Source organism: Cololabis saira, chromosome 1, assembly GCF_033807715.1.
Source record: "Cololabis saira isolate AMF1-May2022 chromosome 1, fColSai1.1, whole genome shotgun sequence".
Taxonomy (NCBI): domain Eukaryota; kingdom Metazoa; phylum Chordata; class Actinopteri; order Beloniformes; family Belonidae; genus Cololabis; species Cololabis saira.
In genome coordinates this window covers 21357059-21371749 of record NC_084587.1, presented here as the reverse complement: position 1 = coordinate 21371749, position 14691 = coordinate 21357059, and the positions used below count along the sequence as shown (strand labels likewise).

Below are 14691 nucleotides of genomic sequence, written 5' to 3'. Positions count from 1 at the left end.
CAAAATGTTAACATTTTATTTACAAAGTTGTTTTTTTTCCTTTTTTTTTTTTGTCATACAGAAAGTAAAAATGTAGCTACAACCTTGATTTGTGCAACAGGCAGCCACACTAAAAACCATGGCCTGCTGGTTGCACAGCTGCTATAGCAATAATTTTATTGGGAAAATAAGGAACAGAAAAGAAAAAAAAACTTAAGACAAAAAAAAAGGGAAAATAATAAACCCAAAAAAAAAAAAAAAATTCATCCAACAAAATATTAAAAGCACAGACCCAAAACTAGATACCAGTCCCAAAATCCTCACACGGGAATACATAAAGAGGGATTGACAGTGAAATTGTGGAATGCTGAGTGGCGGGCTGCCTGAGAACCTCGGGGGCCTTGGGTGGGGTGAGGTGGAGGGTGTTGGGTGGCTCTCAGTTTCATGAAGGGAGGGGGGAAAAAAGAGGAGGGAGGGAGGGAGAGAAGAGAAGAGGTGGGGGGGCAGCTCCACTTGGCTCACCCTTCCGGTACAGTCTTTGCCACATAAAAAGAGCACAGAGCTGGGAGGTGGTGGTGGTAAGGGGGGGGGGCGGGGGTAAACGTGAATTACAAAGGCGGTGCGAGTTGTTGGAGGGTGGACGTTTGGGTTTGTGTGGGGGCAAAAACTCGGTAAGCTCTCGTTCTCAGTTTTGCTTTCAATCGTCGTCTTCATCGTCGTCGTCGTCGTCCTCATCCTCTGGGTCCCGCTTTCTCTTCTCACCTTTGCCAGTATCTGCTTCTGTGGGGGGGGACAAACATGCATCAGAGTTCGAGTCTTTTTCTCTTTTTTTCTTGCTTTAATAAGAACATGCTACGAAGTTGTGGGTCAATCCATGGCGTTTTTGGTCCCTTTAATCCCTCATTACCATCTCGTAACAGAACTAGGGCCACTTTAAAGGGGACCTATTATGAAAAACAAGTTTTTTCTTTGCTTTAACATATATAAAGTGGTCTCCCCTCAGCCTGCCAACTCAGAGAAGGAGGAAAGCGACCAAATTCGGCAGTGTCTGTACAGCCGCCCGGATGAGCCGTCCAGTGTGATGTGACTTCTACGAGCCGTTCAGATTCTGCGCCCGTCGTTACGTAACGACGGGCGCGATTTACATACAGTAGGTTGGCCTCCGATTCGTGAAACCACGAACCAGAACTAACTCCACCGGCCGGAGCTTCCGCCATTTTTTCGTAGCAGTGTATCGCATCATTCAGGCAGCCAATCAGCACAGTGCCTCATTATCATAGCCTCCCCGCCCACTCAGAATCCCGCATAGATAATGAGGTTAGAGAATGGGATGATAAAGACATGGTTTAGAGGCTGAATTTCTAATTTATTTAACCAAAAGCTTGTTTTTAAGACATTCAAGGCCTGTTTAAAATAGGTATTATGGCACTTTTGCACTAGGACTTACTGAGCCCGACTCGGCTCGTCACGCCTCTACCCGTTTGTTTTTCCACAGCCAGGGGAGAAGTGGGCAGGTTGGGGTGAAGCTGCTGTGACGTACTCGATTGCGCAACCGCTTTGTTCATGTCAGCGCTGATCAGAAATCAGCTGGAGCCGCGAGCGGCTGAGAGTAAAACAGCCCGTCTACATCCCTTTTTTAATTCTCTCGTCAGCCACCAGGTTTATGAACATCTGCACCTCAGAGTTGGATCACCAAACAGACGTTTTGCGCTTTATAATAAAATCGCCGCGGGTCGCTCTCGCGCTGACTCCCGCTTCCTGATTCAAACGTCTGACGGCCCCGCCCCCCGACCAATCAGAGGCGTGGAGGGTGGTGACGTCAGAAATAGTTCCGGCTCAGCCCGCAAAGAACCTCGCCAGAATGGTTACAGAAAAAGTATCGGCTTGGAGCGGCTCTACCCGTGTCAGCCCCTAGTGCAAACGTGCAAGACGGGGCTGCACCGAGCCGAGCCGGGCGGAGGCGGGACTAGTGCAAAAGTGCCATTAGATGCCATAATAGGTCCCCTTTAAGTCTTTTAGGCATGAAAACTTCCAACAACACGGTTCCCAACAAATTCACAAGAGGACTAAAACTGTCAATACAGAGCAGAATCCTTACAGCAAACGGTATCATTATGAAATTAATATGTGTATTGTGATTAAAGGTTGCTGAATACCACATTCACTTTTTATACTGGAAATTGTGCAAATGCCTCATTTTCAGACTGCACCTCCAGCTGGAGGACTCCCAACTCTCAAGCGTGGAGAAATCATACTTTTCCTTCACCCTGCAGCTCCATTTTCCCATGTTGGAAAAATTCAAACATTAAATTCTTAAAAAAGGAGCTAACAGACTGGCTTACTATTTCTACTAGTCACTTGAAAAGATGTTCTGGAAAAAATAAAATAATAAAAGTTCAGCATGACCGCGAGGTGAGCCTGACCTTGGTTAGTTAGATAAGCCGTTGAGCATGTGACCAAGTCTCAGCATTCATTTCAATTGTTTTAAGTTTTCATGCTGTTGTTACTATATAAAGCTTAAAGTGGAAATATAAATATTGTAAGGAGATGCATACCTTCTTCATCGTCATCATCATCATCATCATCCTCTTCATCCACTTCTCCATCCTGACCAAAGTCCTCCTCCTTCATAAACAGTGCACCGGTTAAAAAAACGTATTTCACACGGTATTTTAAACCATTTTCAAAAAGACTTCTTTTTTTTTAATTTTACCTCATCTTCACCACTGACTTCCTCATCATCCTCTTCTCCTTCTACCTCCTCTCCATCTTCGTCTTCCTCATCCTCTTCTTCATCATCAAAGTCCTCTTCCTCTCCATCTTCGTCTTCCTCTCCCTCTGAAATGCAAAAATTATTTAAAAAAACAGTCAGCCAACAAGAGTGATGTGTTATTTGTCCCTCGAGTTGCTCCTGATAAATTACCGCGGACATTTTATTGCTAATTAAGAAGCTTGTCGCCTCATGCAACAGTGTGGTTAACGGATATATTTTTAATACTTCCAGACAACAGAGCCCTGCAGTTTATCATAATAGGCTAAGATCCGTCTTGAGGTCCCCTTCACTGCAGGAACCCTTTTGTAGCTCTTATCATTTTTAGGAGGGAGTTCCTTTTTCTTCTTCTTATTTTATGCCCCAACAACCCACTACAGGAATTACAACCTATTGTAGTTCAAGAGACTGCTTTTATGTTTTTTGGGGGGCTCCTACTTTGGAGAAGGAACATTCCTAACATGAGTGGAAGAAGTTGTGAGGCAACTGTATGTTAATTGATCCAGATGAGATCAGGATTCATTCAGATGATGTGACAGCTGGCTGTTATGTCACTTCAGGGTTTCCATCTGTGATGCAAATGCACCCAAAGACAATGTCCATGAAGCTATGCAGCTCCTCATAACCTTGAACATCTGTTTTGTTTAAATGTGCCTTTTTAATCCTCAGGACGGTCACTTCTTCTAAAAATGGCGTCCGTATTAATGGTGCCATCGGTGTAAACCGGAGTCAAGTTCTCTCGTCTGATTTATGTCTGACCTGGCAATAAAGCTTTTTCTGATTCTGATTGTCAATAAATCTATTGCCGTTTTTTTTTTTCAGGTTTGATTGTATGACAGGTAAGAATATCATGTAATAAATCTTTTTAAAGTGAGACAGGACTAATGCAACCATGCTGCGATGATTCCTACCTTCATCTTCATCGTCATCTACACCATCTCCGTCCACCTCGCCGTCAGAATCGGAAGCTTCCCTGTCCTCCATGTCATAACCATCCAGGTAGGTGAGCTGAGGCAGCAACTTGAACACACTGTCTCTATAGTCGTTTAGGTTTGTTACTTCACAGTTGAACAGGTCCAAACTCTTCAGGTTGTCCAGTTTTTTCTGCAAACCAAAACGCAGCAATATGCTGTGATGAGAATCGGCAACAAACATTGCTATGTTTCCGACGGCATGAATTTTGGTGGATCATTTTCAATGGGGTCTCTTTTTCTATTTTCAAGCCTGTGACACACGTACATGGGTGCTAATCAGTAAGTAAGTCTGATATGACGATCCTTTATGGTCTTTTATTGAATTCAGTGGCTCTGAAGTGCCAAAGTACGGTAATAAGAAAATAACAGGACACTATTTAAATTCTAAGAACACACAAAAAAAAAATCTGACCCTCATCAGGTCTTAAAATGACACAAATGCACCCACAGATGAACAACATGATAAATTTAAGTGTCATTATTTAACAAAAAGTACACCAATGCAGAGTAAAAAAATCTAAACAAATAACTCCCCAGGGTAAAACACCTTTGGCAGAAAAGACACCATTCTGTCAGATTCTCCATTGGATTTTGAATCAATGAGTCTAACTTCCACATGTCATGTGACGAGAACAAGCCCAAATCATCAGCACTCTACCATCGTGCCTGACAACTAGTATGGAGGTGTTTCTACTAATAAGCTGTTTGTTTGTTTTAATCAAACATGGTCATATGCATTATGACCAAACATTTACGCTCCATTACTCAAAAGGACATCATTCCAGCAGTTTTGGGGTTCCTTCAAGTACAGCTCTGCAAACTTAGGCCAGGCTAACACGGTCTTTTTCAAGGGAAGAGGGTTCCTGTTGGTAAGCCTTTCCAGCAAGATTAACTTGCGCAATATTAAGTGTACTCACATAGACTTTAACATGCTTTAACCTGTAGAATCTGATATGTAGCTCTTGGTTATTTTGCAGTTTCTCTGAGTATCACATGGTATTTTCCCACATTACTCTTTATCACAAAACAGATCTAACTTCTTTCCCTTCAAGCCAATAGGATGATAACAGTTAAAATAGTCTTTACAAGAAGCTACCTTTTTCCAAATTAACTTTTATCATATGACACAGTGCAAAAAAAAGGTTAGAACGCAGATGTGACCGTTGTACTTTATTTAAATAATTCAGGTAATATGTCTTTATATTGTAAAAAAAAAAAAACATGAAACAGTATGACACAACATCTACATTGACAGAAAAACCCAGCAAACCCAACTCTGATTGATTTATTTATTTACTTTCCCTTCAAATATGTGGTTTAACTGAGTGTGGAGTGTGTTGCATCTACAAGACACATCTAGATACATACCAAAGGTTCCAATGTGCTGATGTCTTTCAATTTGTTGCCACTCAGGTTTAGATGTGTGAGGTTGGGGAGTTTCTCTGCTAAAACATCAAGGCCACCACTGATTCTGTTGTCACTCAACTCCAGCTGAAATACAAGTAAGAAATATTAATACGGCCGATACTTGTCACTTGTTTCATTTTTATGTAGAGTAAATAGGGCTAAAGATCAGCCTTACCTTTTTCAGTTTTCCTAGTTTAGGTAAGTTGGACACTGAGATTAACCCAACATTTATCAAACTGAGGAACTCCAGGTTGACGAACTCAGCTGTGAGGCCTTCAATTTTCCCTTCAACTGATCGACAGTTGTCGAGGACAAGTTCTCGTACCTGAAAAATCAACAACAAAAAAAGTAAAAATGATGTTGCTTACTTTATGCATTTAATATTATTAATACAAATCTATATTTATTTATCATTTCAAACGTATAACTTCTCAACCGCTTACATTTTTCTTGACAAAATCATTAAGAAAACCAGCATTAATCTAAATGCATTTAACACGTGTTACTTTTTACAGTAAAATGGTAATTTAAATGGTGCAAAGTGAATGTTAAGGTGAAACATCTAAGGCGTAATAATTGGATTTCTAGCCTGGCCTGGCCTAATCATTTTCCCTCTTAGATACAAAGAGTTAGTCTATATTCAATTTAAAAAATACTTTCATTAATCCCCAAAGGGAAGTTAATTCAGTAAAATGCGAAAAGTAGCAAAAAAAATAGTGAAAGTGGACAGCTGGCAGGATCACCTGCATTTAACTGGGGCAGTACCCACAGCTGCAGAAGAAACTGCCTCTGGATGCTATTGAATGGGCATACAACCAATCAGAGAGGAGAAGCACGTGACCTAGGCAGAGCTACAGCCAGACTAGTATCAACATAAGAGATCAAAAAAATGGTTGTGAAGTGCAAAAGAAGCATTGGTAAATGACTTTCGTTGATTTTACAAGAAAAGAATCCTGATCGAATAAGTTATTAGCAATTCTGCAGCCTTCTAAGTTGTTTTGAATTGTGATTCCTGGACACTTCTAGACGAGCCATTGCATACGGCGGATCCCAGTACCCTTCCAATCGGCTTGGTACATTCTGTACCGAAGGAAAGGGCTGTCAATATGAGGGTTCCCGGGATCATTTGAAAAAAAAGTATTAATAAATGTAGTAATTGTAGTAATGTAGTAATTAGTTATAGTTGGCCAGGCTACTGCTTTTCAAGCACTAGTCAGTTCTTAAATGTTAAATAAAGCATCATCCATGTGTACATACATGTGTATTTTGTTCAACTTGTGTATGTCAGTGCAAATTGTTGCACATTCAATGTGTCTCATTTTATGATATTGAAAATTACTTTCAGTAACCCTAACAAACAAAAGTCCGTAATGTTAGTGGCCAAGTGGGGAAGCTTCTTGACTTCATGACAATTTTCCAATAAATAAATAAATAAATAAGTGAAAAGTTATGATGACAATTAAAAAAAAAAAGAAAAGATTGTGGAATTCTTGAGATTTCTGAATTCGGAAATCATTCCAAGACTATTAAGGGTTTTCACTGAGGTTTAATTATCTTACAATTCAAAGACTAATATTTATTAAGAGCTTATGAAAAAATTATTTGCTTGTGTATTTTCTTTGCTGACTGAAGATGGTTTCTGATTTAAAGAGATATCCAGCATTCCAACGTCATCTCTGTAAAAACATCCAGTGCGTCCGAAATGCCATACTAAACAGTATATACTAAAAAGTATACTTAAGTTCGGCACACTTTTGAGTAAATATCAGTAGTGTGTATTAATTTGGATGTACTACTCAGAGCGCACACGTCACTTCCTGCCGTTGGGAGGAAGTGACGTGTCACAGCAGCAGTAGCAGCCCTCCGCTATTTCCTGTTTATCCTGGCCGAAATAAAATTACATTATATAATATCATTATATATGAATATTATTATATTAATATTATATAATAATATTATTCTACTTAATATTATACTTATGAAATATACGTATCACTTAGCAACCAAACACTGCTGCATTGCATTGTGGGAAGTTTCTGCTCAGCTAGTGTCCATCAATCGATACTAATAAATTTCTCCGGAATGAGTATGGATAGCGCATACTATTGTGTACGTACTAATGTTTCGGACGCACTAAACTAAGGTGGAAGTATGCAATTTCGGACGCAGCCATCATATTAGAAAAATGACAAAGGAATTTTTAAGGTCATTTCATCCAGTATTCAGATTTTCCTTCTGGAAGTGACCGCGGTTGAATTGGTTTGATATTGGATATTATGAATTCAACACCCATAAAACTTGTGATACATACCACTGATTTTGGTCAAACCACTTGTGATGTGTTCATGGTCATCTAGACTATATATCACAAAACAGTAATTATTAAAAAATCATATATATGGGCTGATTTAATGTGGTTTAATGAATTCAACACCCATAAAACTTGTGATACATAACTGATTTTGGTCATATTGCTTGTGATGTGTTCATGTTCCTCTAGACTTTATATCACAAGAGAGTAATTATTATAAAATGATATTATGGGCTGATTTAATGAGGTTTAATGAAAACAATCGGTGTTATGTATCACAAGTTTTATGGGTGTTGAATTCATTAAACCACATTAAATCAGCCCATATATATGATTTTATAATAATTACTGTTTCCTATAGTCTAGATGACCATGAACACATCACAAGTGGTTTGACCAAAATCAGTGGTATGTATCACAAGTTTTATGGGTGTTGAATTCATAATATCCAATATCAAACCAATTCAACTGCGGTCTGGAAGTGTGTGGAAGTTTCTTCTAACATTTCAACTAGATATAATCTCATGTATTCAAGTAACTAACAAAACTATTGCAAAACCCTAAAATCCAATATCAATTTGTCGTGATAATTGTATTTATTTAAATACACACACATCCACCGGTGTCGTCTCCTTTTACAGACATTTTGTTTCTTTAAATATTACAAAAACAAGCCTTGAAGGCGGAGTTACTTCGACTCAAAGTTAAAGCGCACACTGGTTGCGCAATTAATTGTCGGGTAAAAAAAAACGCTGCACAAAAAAAGTTGTTGTCAACCGTCAAAAGACCACGATTTACTCAAGTAAAAACAACGAAATGAATTGTGCATCTCCGTGCAAAAAAACAGGCTCTCCGTGCTTTTTTTTTCTCTCCCCCAAGCCCAGCCATCAAAGATGATATATTGATCTGTTGCTTCCCCGTGGCCTGCCGGTGCAGTCACTAATGACAGACGCGCTGGTTTCGGGCTTTGCCCCTTTATAGCGCTGGAGCGGCAGCTCCGTCCGCCGCCATTACACAGCCCGACAGCAGCGGGACGGATGGCCACGTGAACTCCCGAGTAAAGCGGCTCTTCTTCGGTAGACCGACTCTCATTTGGTGTGGGGGGGTGGGTGGAATATTTTAAAACAGATTGTTTAAAAAAAATCGCTTTTTAGGTCGAATTTGCGAAGGGGGGAATTTTAGTTACCTAAAAAAAAAAGAAAAAAAAGAAAAAAAAACGGCAACAAAAAACAAAGATGGCGACGGTTCCTTTCTTCCGAGGCTTCAAAAGACGACAGGATGACAACATGGCGACTCCTGCTCTCTACAGTAATGCCGTCCCGTGAACACTCCCGTGTGGCGCAAATGTTTATATCGAATGAGCTAATTACACGTTTTATACACATTTACTGAGACTAATCTTTGGTATTTTCGTCGTTTTTAATCCTAAATTATGGTTCCGCGTTAAATCGACGCAGAGCCTACGCCGTAGGGTTACGCGGCGACGCGCAACGTACGGCGTGCCTCGCCGCGTAACCTTACGCCGTAAGCTCTGCGTCGGTGTAACGCGGAACCATAAATCAGCCTCCACTCATATGCACGGAGGAGGCGCCGGCCGCCCCGGAATGAAGCGCGCTGCGCCGGCTCTCCGTGTCACGCCGTGTCGGTCCGAGAAGCCGCGAAACCAAAACAATCGACACCTCAGTCTCCAAATGTTACGTTTGCCGTTAAGAGACAACACGTTTTGGCACAAAATGTAGCGTTTTTGGGGGCTTTACAGCTGAATGGTCGGGGTCGTCTTTTGACTGGTGTTCTAAAGGGGGTAATATGGCGGGAACGCATTAAGGCTGATTTATGGTTCCGCGTTACACCGACGCAGTACCTACGGCGTAGGGTACGCGTCTACGCCGTACCCTACGCCGTAGGTTCTCCGTCGATTTAACGCAGAACCATAACCATTCAGGCTTTACTAAGTTAGCTGGCTTGTGTCTGAAATGTGGGAGCACTAGACTTCAATTATAAACCATGCAGTCTTTAGATTGGCACAAATGGTGGGGGGAAAGGACAGCTGCAGTCTAAAAATGCAAGCTATTTACGGAAATATGTTGTGCATTGCTTTTTTAAAACCATAGCAATCACATTGGCTTGGACGAGCCTTTTAAACAAACCACTCATACAGGAGTGGTTGTCCTTTGGGTACAGTCTTGTGTGTTTTGTTGTTTTTTTTTGTTATTACTATCTCATGTTGTAGTAACAGTGGATTGGACATGGTATGGATGACTATTTTTTTGTAATCGTTGCTGAAATTGAGCAATTGATGGCGTTAACCAAGTGCTGGGCCCATAACTAAGGTGGTCGTGTGTCATTCATAAAACCAATCGTACATCTGTGGGGAGTTGTGAGCTGCATTTGCAATAAAAGCGCCTGATTTCTTCTTTTTTTTTTTTTTTTTTTTGGATTTAGCAACTGTGTTAGCAACAAACATGGCTTCCGAGGACTGTATAAAACATAGCCCTGTGTGCCAAACGCGGCGCAGGACGCAGCTTTTCCCCCCGATATATCCGCGTTTAAACAGAAGTTTACTAATGGACCCACGACGACCGGGTCGTGCGTGTGTTTGCGCCGCCAAAAGAGCTCGCAAAAGAGGCTGCGAAACGGTTAAAGCACCGCAATAATGTCAGCGGGCTGGAGGGGGGGATCGCCTGCTTTGAAAGTAACCATTAAACACAGCATTTCTCGTCTCGTTTGCTCCTCTACGCCCAATCCCGAGCAGTGCTGAGTGCTGGAGCGTTTTCGTGCGAGTGTTTTCCACCCCGTTTGTAAAGGAGAAGCACCATCTAAAAAAGCCCATGTGGGCACCATTAGCTTCACAGGTCACTTGCAAAGCAAAAAAAAAGGAAAAAAGTAGCCAGCTAGCATGCAAGGGGCTAAGCCACAAAACTACGGGTTGCTTTTTTTTTTAATTAAAAAAAAAACAACAAAAAAAAAAAAAAAACGCACGACTCACATCAGACGGTGTCCTGTTTCTTAGCTCCAAGTGGATCCTCTTTTTCATGTCCATCTTCTTCCCCTGCGAAGGTTAAACTTTTCTCTCTTGGGTTTTGATGGGATCTTCTAGTCCAAAGGCAGAGATGCCCTTATGGAGGGAGAATATAGGACTGTATAATGAACTGAGCCAAACGCTAAGTTGGTCGGAGAGAGGGGAAACCATGGAGGGAAACGGGACTGAAACAAAATATACGCTCAACAGCGCCATCTACGTCCAGAAACGCCCATCGCCTCTGAAAAGGGCATTGCAGTCAGAAAACATGACGCTGCCCCTGAAACGCTGCTTTGGTGCATTTATATTTCTCCAAAGAAATAATAGTGAAGTGTTTTTTTGTTTTTTTTACTCGACGAAGATATTTAGAAAGCATATGCATTTTTTTTGGCCCTAAATGATGTTCATCTAATTAAAAAGAGAGAGTTATGCTGGGAACTTAGCATTAACTTTAGAATACAAATCCAAGTTTGCAATATTTATGTTTATTCTCAGTGTTTAATTGGGAAAAAAAACTGTTTTTCCATGTGTTAATGAAGAAATGTATCTGTTCTCTGGTGAATTTGTGATACTCATGTTCAATTTGACAAATAAACTCTGTTCTCAGATTTTTCAATGCCTGATTATTATTTTTTCTTATTTTCCCCTGTGTTTGGATACATAACTAGAAAGGAGGGGGGATTTGGTTTGCAGTAAAGAGAGCATTGTGCATGCATGTGGAGGCTAGGACACCCCCTTCAACCCCACCCCTTTACTTCCTGAGACATTGGAGTCCTGAAGAAGAGGACTGCTGAGTAACTCTGAGCCTGCTTGTTTTCACTTTTCTTAAAATGAACCGAAGAATCAACTTTAATATTCTGGGTGTTTTTATTTTATTTCTTTTTTTTTAAATAAACTGTGGAGTTGTCCCAGGGTTGGCGACAGACCCTTATGTATGTTACAGACACTCTGCAGCCTGAAGATGGCGTCGTTTCATCAAAGACCTCATTTGGTGAAACTCTGCTTAAACATTTCTCATTTGCTGGAGGTGTGTGAGACTGACAGCTTTCTGCTTTTAGCTGTAATCGAAATGTTAATACTATTTGTCAGGTTGGAGAGCCATGCACACCAGGAAGGAGTCCGTGACTTCGCTTCTGGGCTGTTATCAGTTTCAGAGTTAAACTGATCATTTGATCAGCTGCAAGTCAGCCCTGTTGCCCGGTTAGCAGTTTTCATCTAGTGTATGTGAAGTGGTGGGGGGGGGACTAAAAAACTACTTTCCAGTCAAGCTTTTTGCACTTGAAAGTTCCCATGTGAACAATGCACATCAGCTTTACTATAGTTTAGATGGTAAATGTTCAGACTAAGCACCCCCCACCCAGCCAGCCACTCCAGAAGTCAGTGAATTTAAAGGAACCCCCTCAGCATTTCCACTACAGCCCTGGGGGCAATTGGCAGTTGAGTGTTATTTACTCTGCTGGGTAGCTTTTTTTTCTTCCGAGTGGCTCAAACACACACATCAGGGCTCAATGTGCTGTGAGAAGATTGAGAACACTCCCCAACTGAGGAGCACTCCATCTGAGAGATAAGACGGGTATGCCCCTGTTCCACTTTAAAGACAGGGTGTCTGCCTTTGTTTCAGGCTCTGCAACAGTTTACCTCGCCCCAAATAAATTAGTCTTTTAGCCACATGCAGGATTTTGGAGTATTTCTTTACAAAACTGCATGCAGGTCTACCTTTTTTGCAGCTTACAGCATAATTATGTAGTTTAAAAATGAGCAATAGTCCAAATGTAACCATTGATCAACTCAAACCTTCATGGTTTTCAGGATCAACTGCTGTATTTCATTCATTTATTAGTTTACCATGTTTTTTTTTCTTACACTGCCTGCCCCCCCTCCCAACACAGGCTGCCCTGTCGCTCTCTCTCTCTTTTTCATTCTCTGACAGTACTGTGCCAATTCCTCCGGCTTTACAAATATGATAAGGCACAAGCTGCAAGAACTCTCCCTGCTCTATGGTAATGGTTAACCAGATAATACATCTATGGGGTGGGAATAGACAACAGTCAGACGTTTTACTATCTCCTTCCCTGTAGTTGCGCGCCTTCAGTTGAATTCATTCATAGCAAGAGTCAGAATGGAGGACTCGTCGCAAGAAAAGAGGCAAGAATTGGAAATTGAAAACCAGAATGAGGAGGAAGGTGACTTTTTTTCTAAATTTCTGTCTTCTTTTGAAATTATGTGACATTATTTCCATGCTGTATATTGAATGAGACCTTCTTCGACACTTGAAAACTTATGCTGAACATTTAAGCAATAATGCAAGACACTGCAGATACATTTAGTTTCTCTGTATAATTGTAAGCAAAGTCAGGCATGTAAATATGTCTGTTATGAAACTGCCAGTGTGCAGAGAGAGAGTGAGAGAGTGAGAGAGAAAAAAACATCTCTTAAAAGCTTGTCTGTTTATAGTCTCTCATATTAGCCAGTCATGTGTAACAAATGCATGCAGCTTCTGTGTCGATGGTTTTATGTTTCGCACATAAACATCTGGTTTCTATGAATGGGTTTCTGTCTTAAAGGTGGAATACGGCGCCGACTGCGAGACAGGGACCTTCTCAGGAAGAGAAAAGCCGAAGCAGAAGAGAAGGAAACTAACCAGTGGGTTTTTGGGTAAATTTGTTTGAAAACAGTGTTTATGCAGTAACCTTCATTTGCAGCACAGCTGAGAGGATATAACACAAATTTAAGTACTGTATAGATGTGGAATAATATTCTAAATACAGTATGTGCTCATTACATTTGAGACTCACCCACTTGCAAAGCATTGGAATCATGCACTTTACAGGACATGGTTAAAAAAAAACCTCTATCAGTTCCCTTGCTGCTTATCACCCCTACGGTTTCTATTGAATATGGAGCAAGAGGAAACCAAAGGTTGCTCTGCTTGGTCTATTGACATCCCAGATCTCACTCAAGGACTTTGTACTATTAGCTTTGCAAAAGTATCACAAAGAACTGTGTCAGTTGCTGTTGAACTTAATTGGGATTGTTGTGCTTGTTCAGGATAGAGAGCCAAAGGAAAAGATCAAGGTCTGAAAACAAGGCTGGCTCAAAGAGGAGAGGGAGGCCCAGGAAGACTGAGCCCACGCCACAGCTGTCGGTCGTGGGGGAAGAGGCAGCTGCAGCTCCCGCAGTCATAGTGGCACCTGAACCTGCTGCATTCATTTCAGATCAAATATCAGGTTCTCTCACCTCGATGCTGGCCAAGGAACCGCAGCCACCTTCTGTCCCTGCTGCACCTGCTCCTGCACCAGTGCTCGGATCTTTCCAGAGCTCAATCTTTGGTCCCCTTCTGATTCCTCGACCTCCATTTAATACAGCTGTAGAGATCTCTGAAGCTCCTGTCCAAGATTCAGCTCCAGCTCGAGCAGCAGCAGCAGCAGCTTCAACACCAGAACCAGCTCCTGTTGCTTTTACAGCCCCAAGTCTGATCCAAGACTCTGCTCCAGCTGCATTTCTCGCTCCTCCCATAGCTCGTAACCAGGTGGAGAACCTCTACACAGAGTCCCAAGCCAGAGAGGCCCTTGACCAGGTCCTGATTGAAGACTTGGGCCCAGATGAGGAAGAAGACATTGCTCCATCACAAGATAAAAGAGCTGATGAAGGTATGAGTGAAAGCAGATGTGGTGATCTTCTCCAAATGTATCTCCTTTTCAACCATTAACTATTTCTGTATTTATCTTCTTTTAGGTGTGAATGAAATGCTGTTGACCAACGTACCTGAACAAACCAGAATGTATTCAGTTCCTACCTTTTCCTCTGCTTCTCTGCCTCAGGAATATTTTCCAGGAAATTGATTTTAATTTTTCCAACACTGACTGTTCAGATATTGCTTGTGTTAGGAACATGCAACGCCAGAGAGTCCCCTTTAGGTCACACTTCGTGTCTGAGTGTTATTTTGGTTAGTGCGCAATCCTTTGACGGAAGAGAGCGAATGTGTTGAGCTTATGCATTGCTTATTTTGAAAATGTATGAATGCAAACCAAACCTGTATGGTTATTTATTTTGGGTTGTGCTTCACAGAAAAGTTTTATGATTAAAAAAAAAAAGACATATATATATATATACTTTGCATTTAGTAACAGCAAAATATGCTTGCTTTATTTAAGACTGATGGATATGAATGAACTCCTATTAATTATATATTTGTAATTGTGGATTTTCTTTGATATGACTTTGTAAAAAT

General features: G+C 41.1%; 2 protein-coding genes across 4 annotated transcripts; one reads left to right on the top strand and one right to left on the bottom strand.

The window, feature by feature from the left end:
* Positions 1 to 10650, bottom strand: anp32b (acidic (leucine-rich) nuclear phosphoprotein 32 family, member B). The gene is made up of 7 exons (XM_061717871.1): positions 10428 to 10650; positions 5306 to 5455; positions 5092 to 5214; positions 3661 to 3853; positions 2693 to 2817; positions 2535 to 2604; positions 1 to 759 (listed from the first exon to the last, which is right to left on the bottom strand). Exons 1-7 carry the CDS (start codon positions 10479 to 10481, stop codon positions 677 to 679), a joined length of 798 nt encoding a protein of 265 aa, XP_061573855.1. The 5' UTR covers positions 10482 to 10650; the 3' UTR covers positions 1 to 676.
* A 1585-nt stretch (positions 10651 to 12235) lies between these two features.
* Positions 12236 to 14691, top strand: hemgn (hemogen). Of its 3 annotated transcripts, none has more exons than XM_061717858.1 (4): positions 12236 to 12643; positions 13025 to 13115; positions 13514 to 14110; positions 14196 to 14691. In XM_061717858.1, exons 1-4 carry the CDS (start codon positions 12632 to 12634, stop codon positions 14300 to 14302), a joined length of 807 nt encoding a protein of 268 aa, XP_061573842.1. In that variant the 5' UTR covers positions 12236 to 12631; the 3' UTR covers positions 14303 to 14691. The 3 variants fall into 3 exon arrangements, with proteins under 3 accessions (XP_061573842.1, XP_061573832.1, XP_061573823.1); XM_061717848.1 differs by having other exon boundaries at positions 12237 to 12643; positions 13025 to 13103; positions 13509 to 14110; XM_061717839.1 differs by having other exon boundaries at positions 12239 to 12643; positions 13509 to 14110; positions 14196 to 14690.

Coding starts and splice junctions, on each gene's coding strand:
- anp32b (XM_061717871.1), bottom strand. CDS start 10,481: ATGGACATGAAAAAGAGGATCCACTTGGAGCTAAGAAACAGGACACCG. Junction 5,456..10,427: donor GAAACAGGACACCGTCTGAT/GTGAGTCGTGCG, acceptor TTGATTTTTCAG/GTACGAGAACTTGTCCTCGA. Junction 5,215..5,305: donor AACTAGGAAAACTGAAAAAG/GTAAGGCTGATC, acceptor CTTGTATTTCAG/CTGGAGTTGAGTGACAACAG.
- hemgn (XM_061717839.1), top strand. CDS start 12,580: ATGGAGGACTCGTCGCAAGAAAAGAGGCAAGAATTGGAAATTGAAAAC. Junction 12,644..13,024: donor AAACCAGAATGAGGAGGAAG/GTGACTTTTTTT, acceptor TCTGTCTTAAAG/GTGGAATACGGCGCCGACTG. Junction 13,116..13,508: donor ACTAACCAGTGGGTTTTTGG/GTAAATTTGTTT, acceptor GTGCTTGTTCAG/GATAGAGAGCCAAAGGAAAA.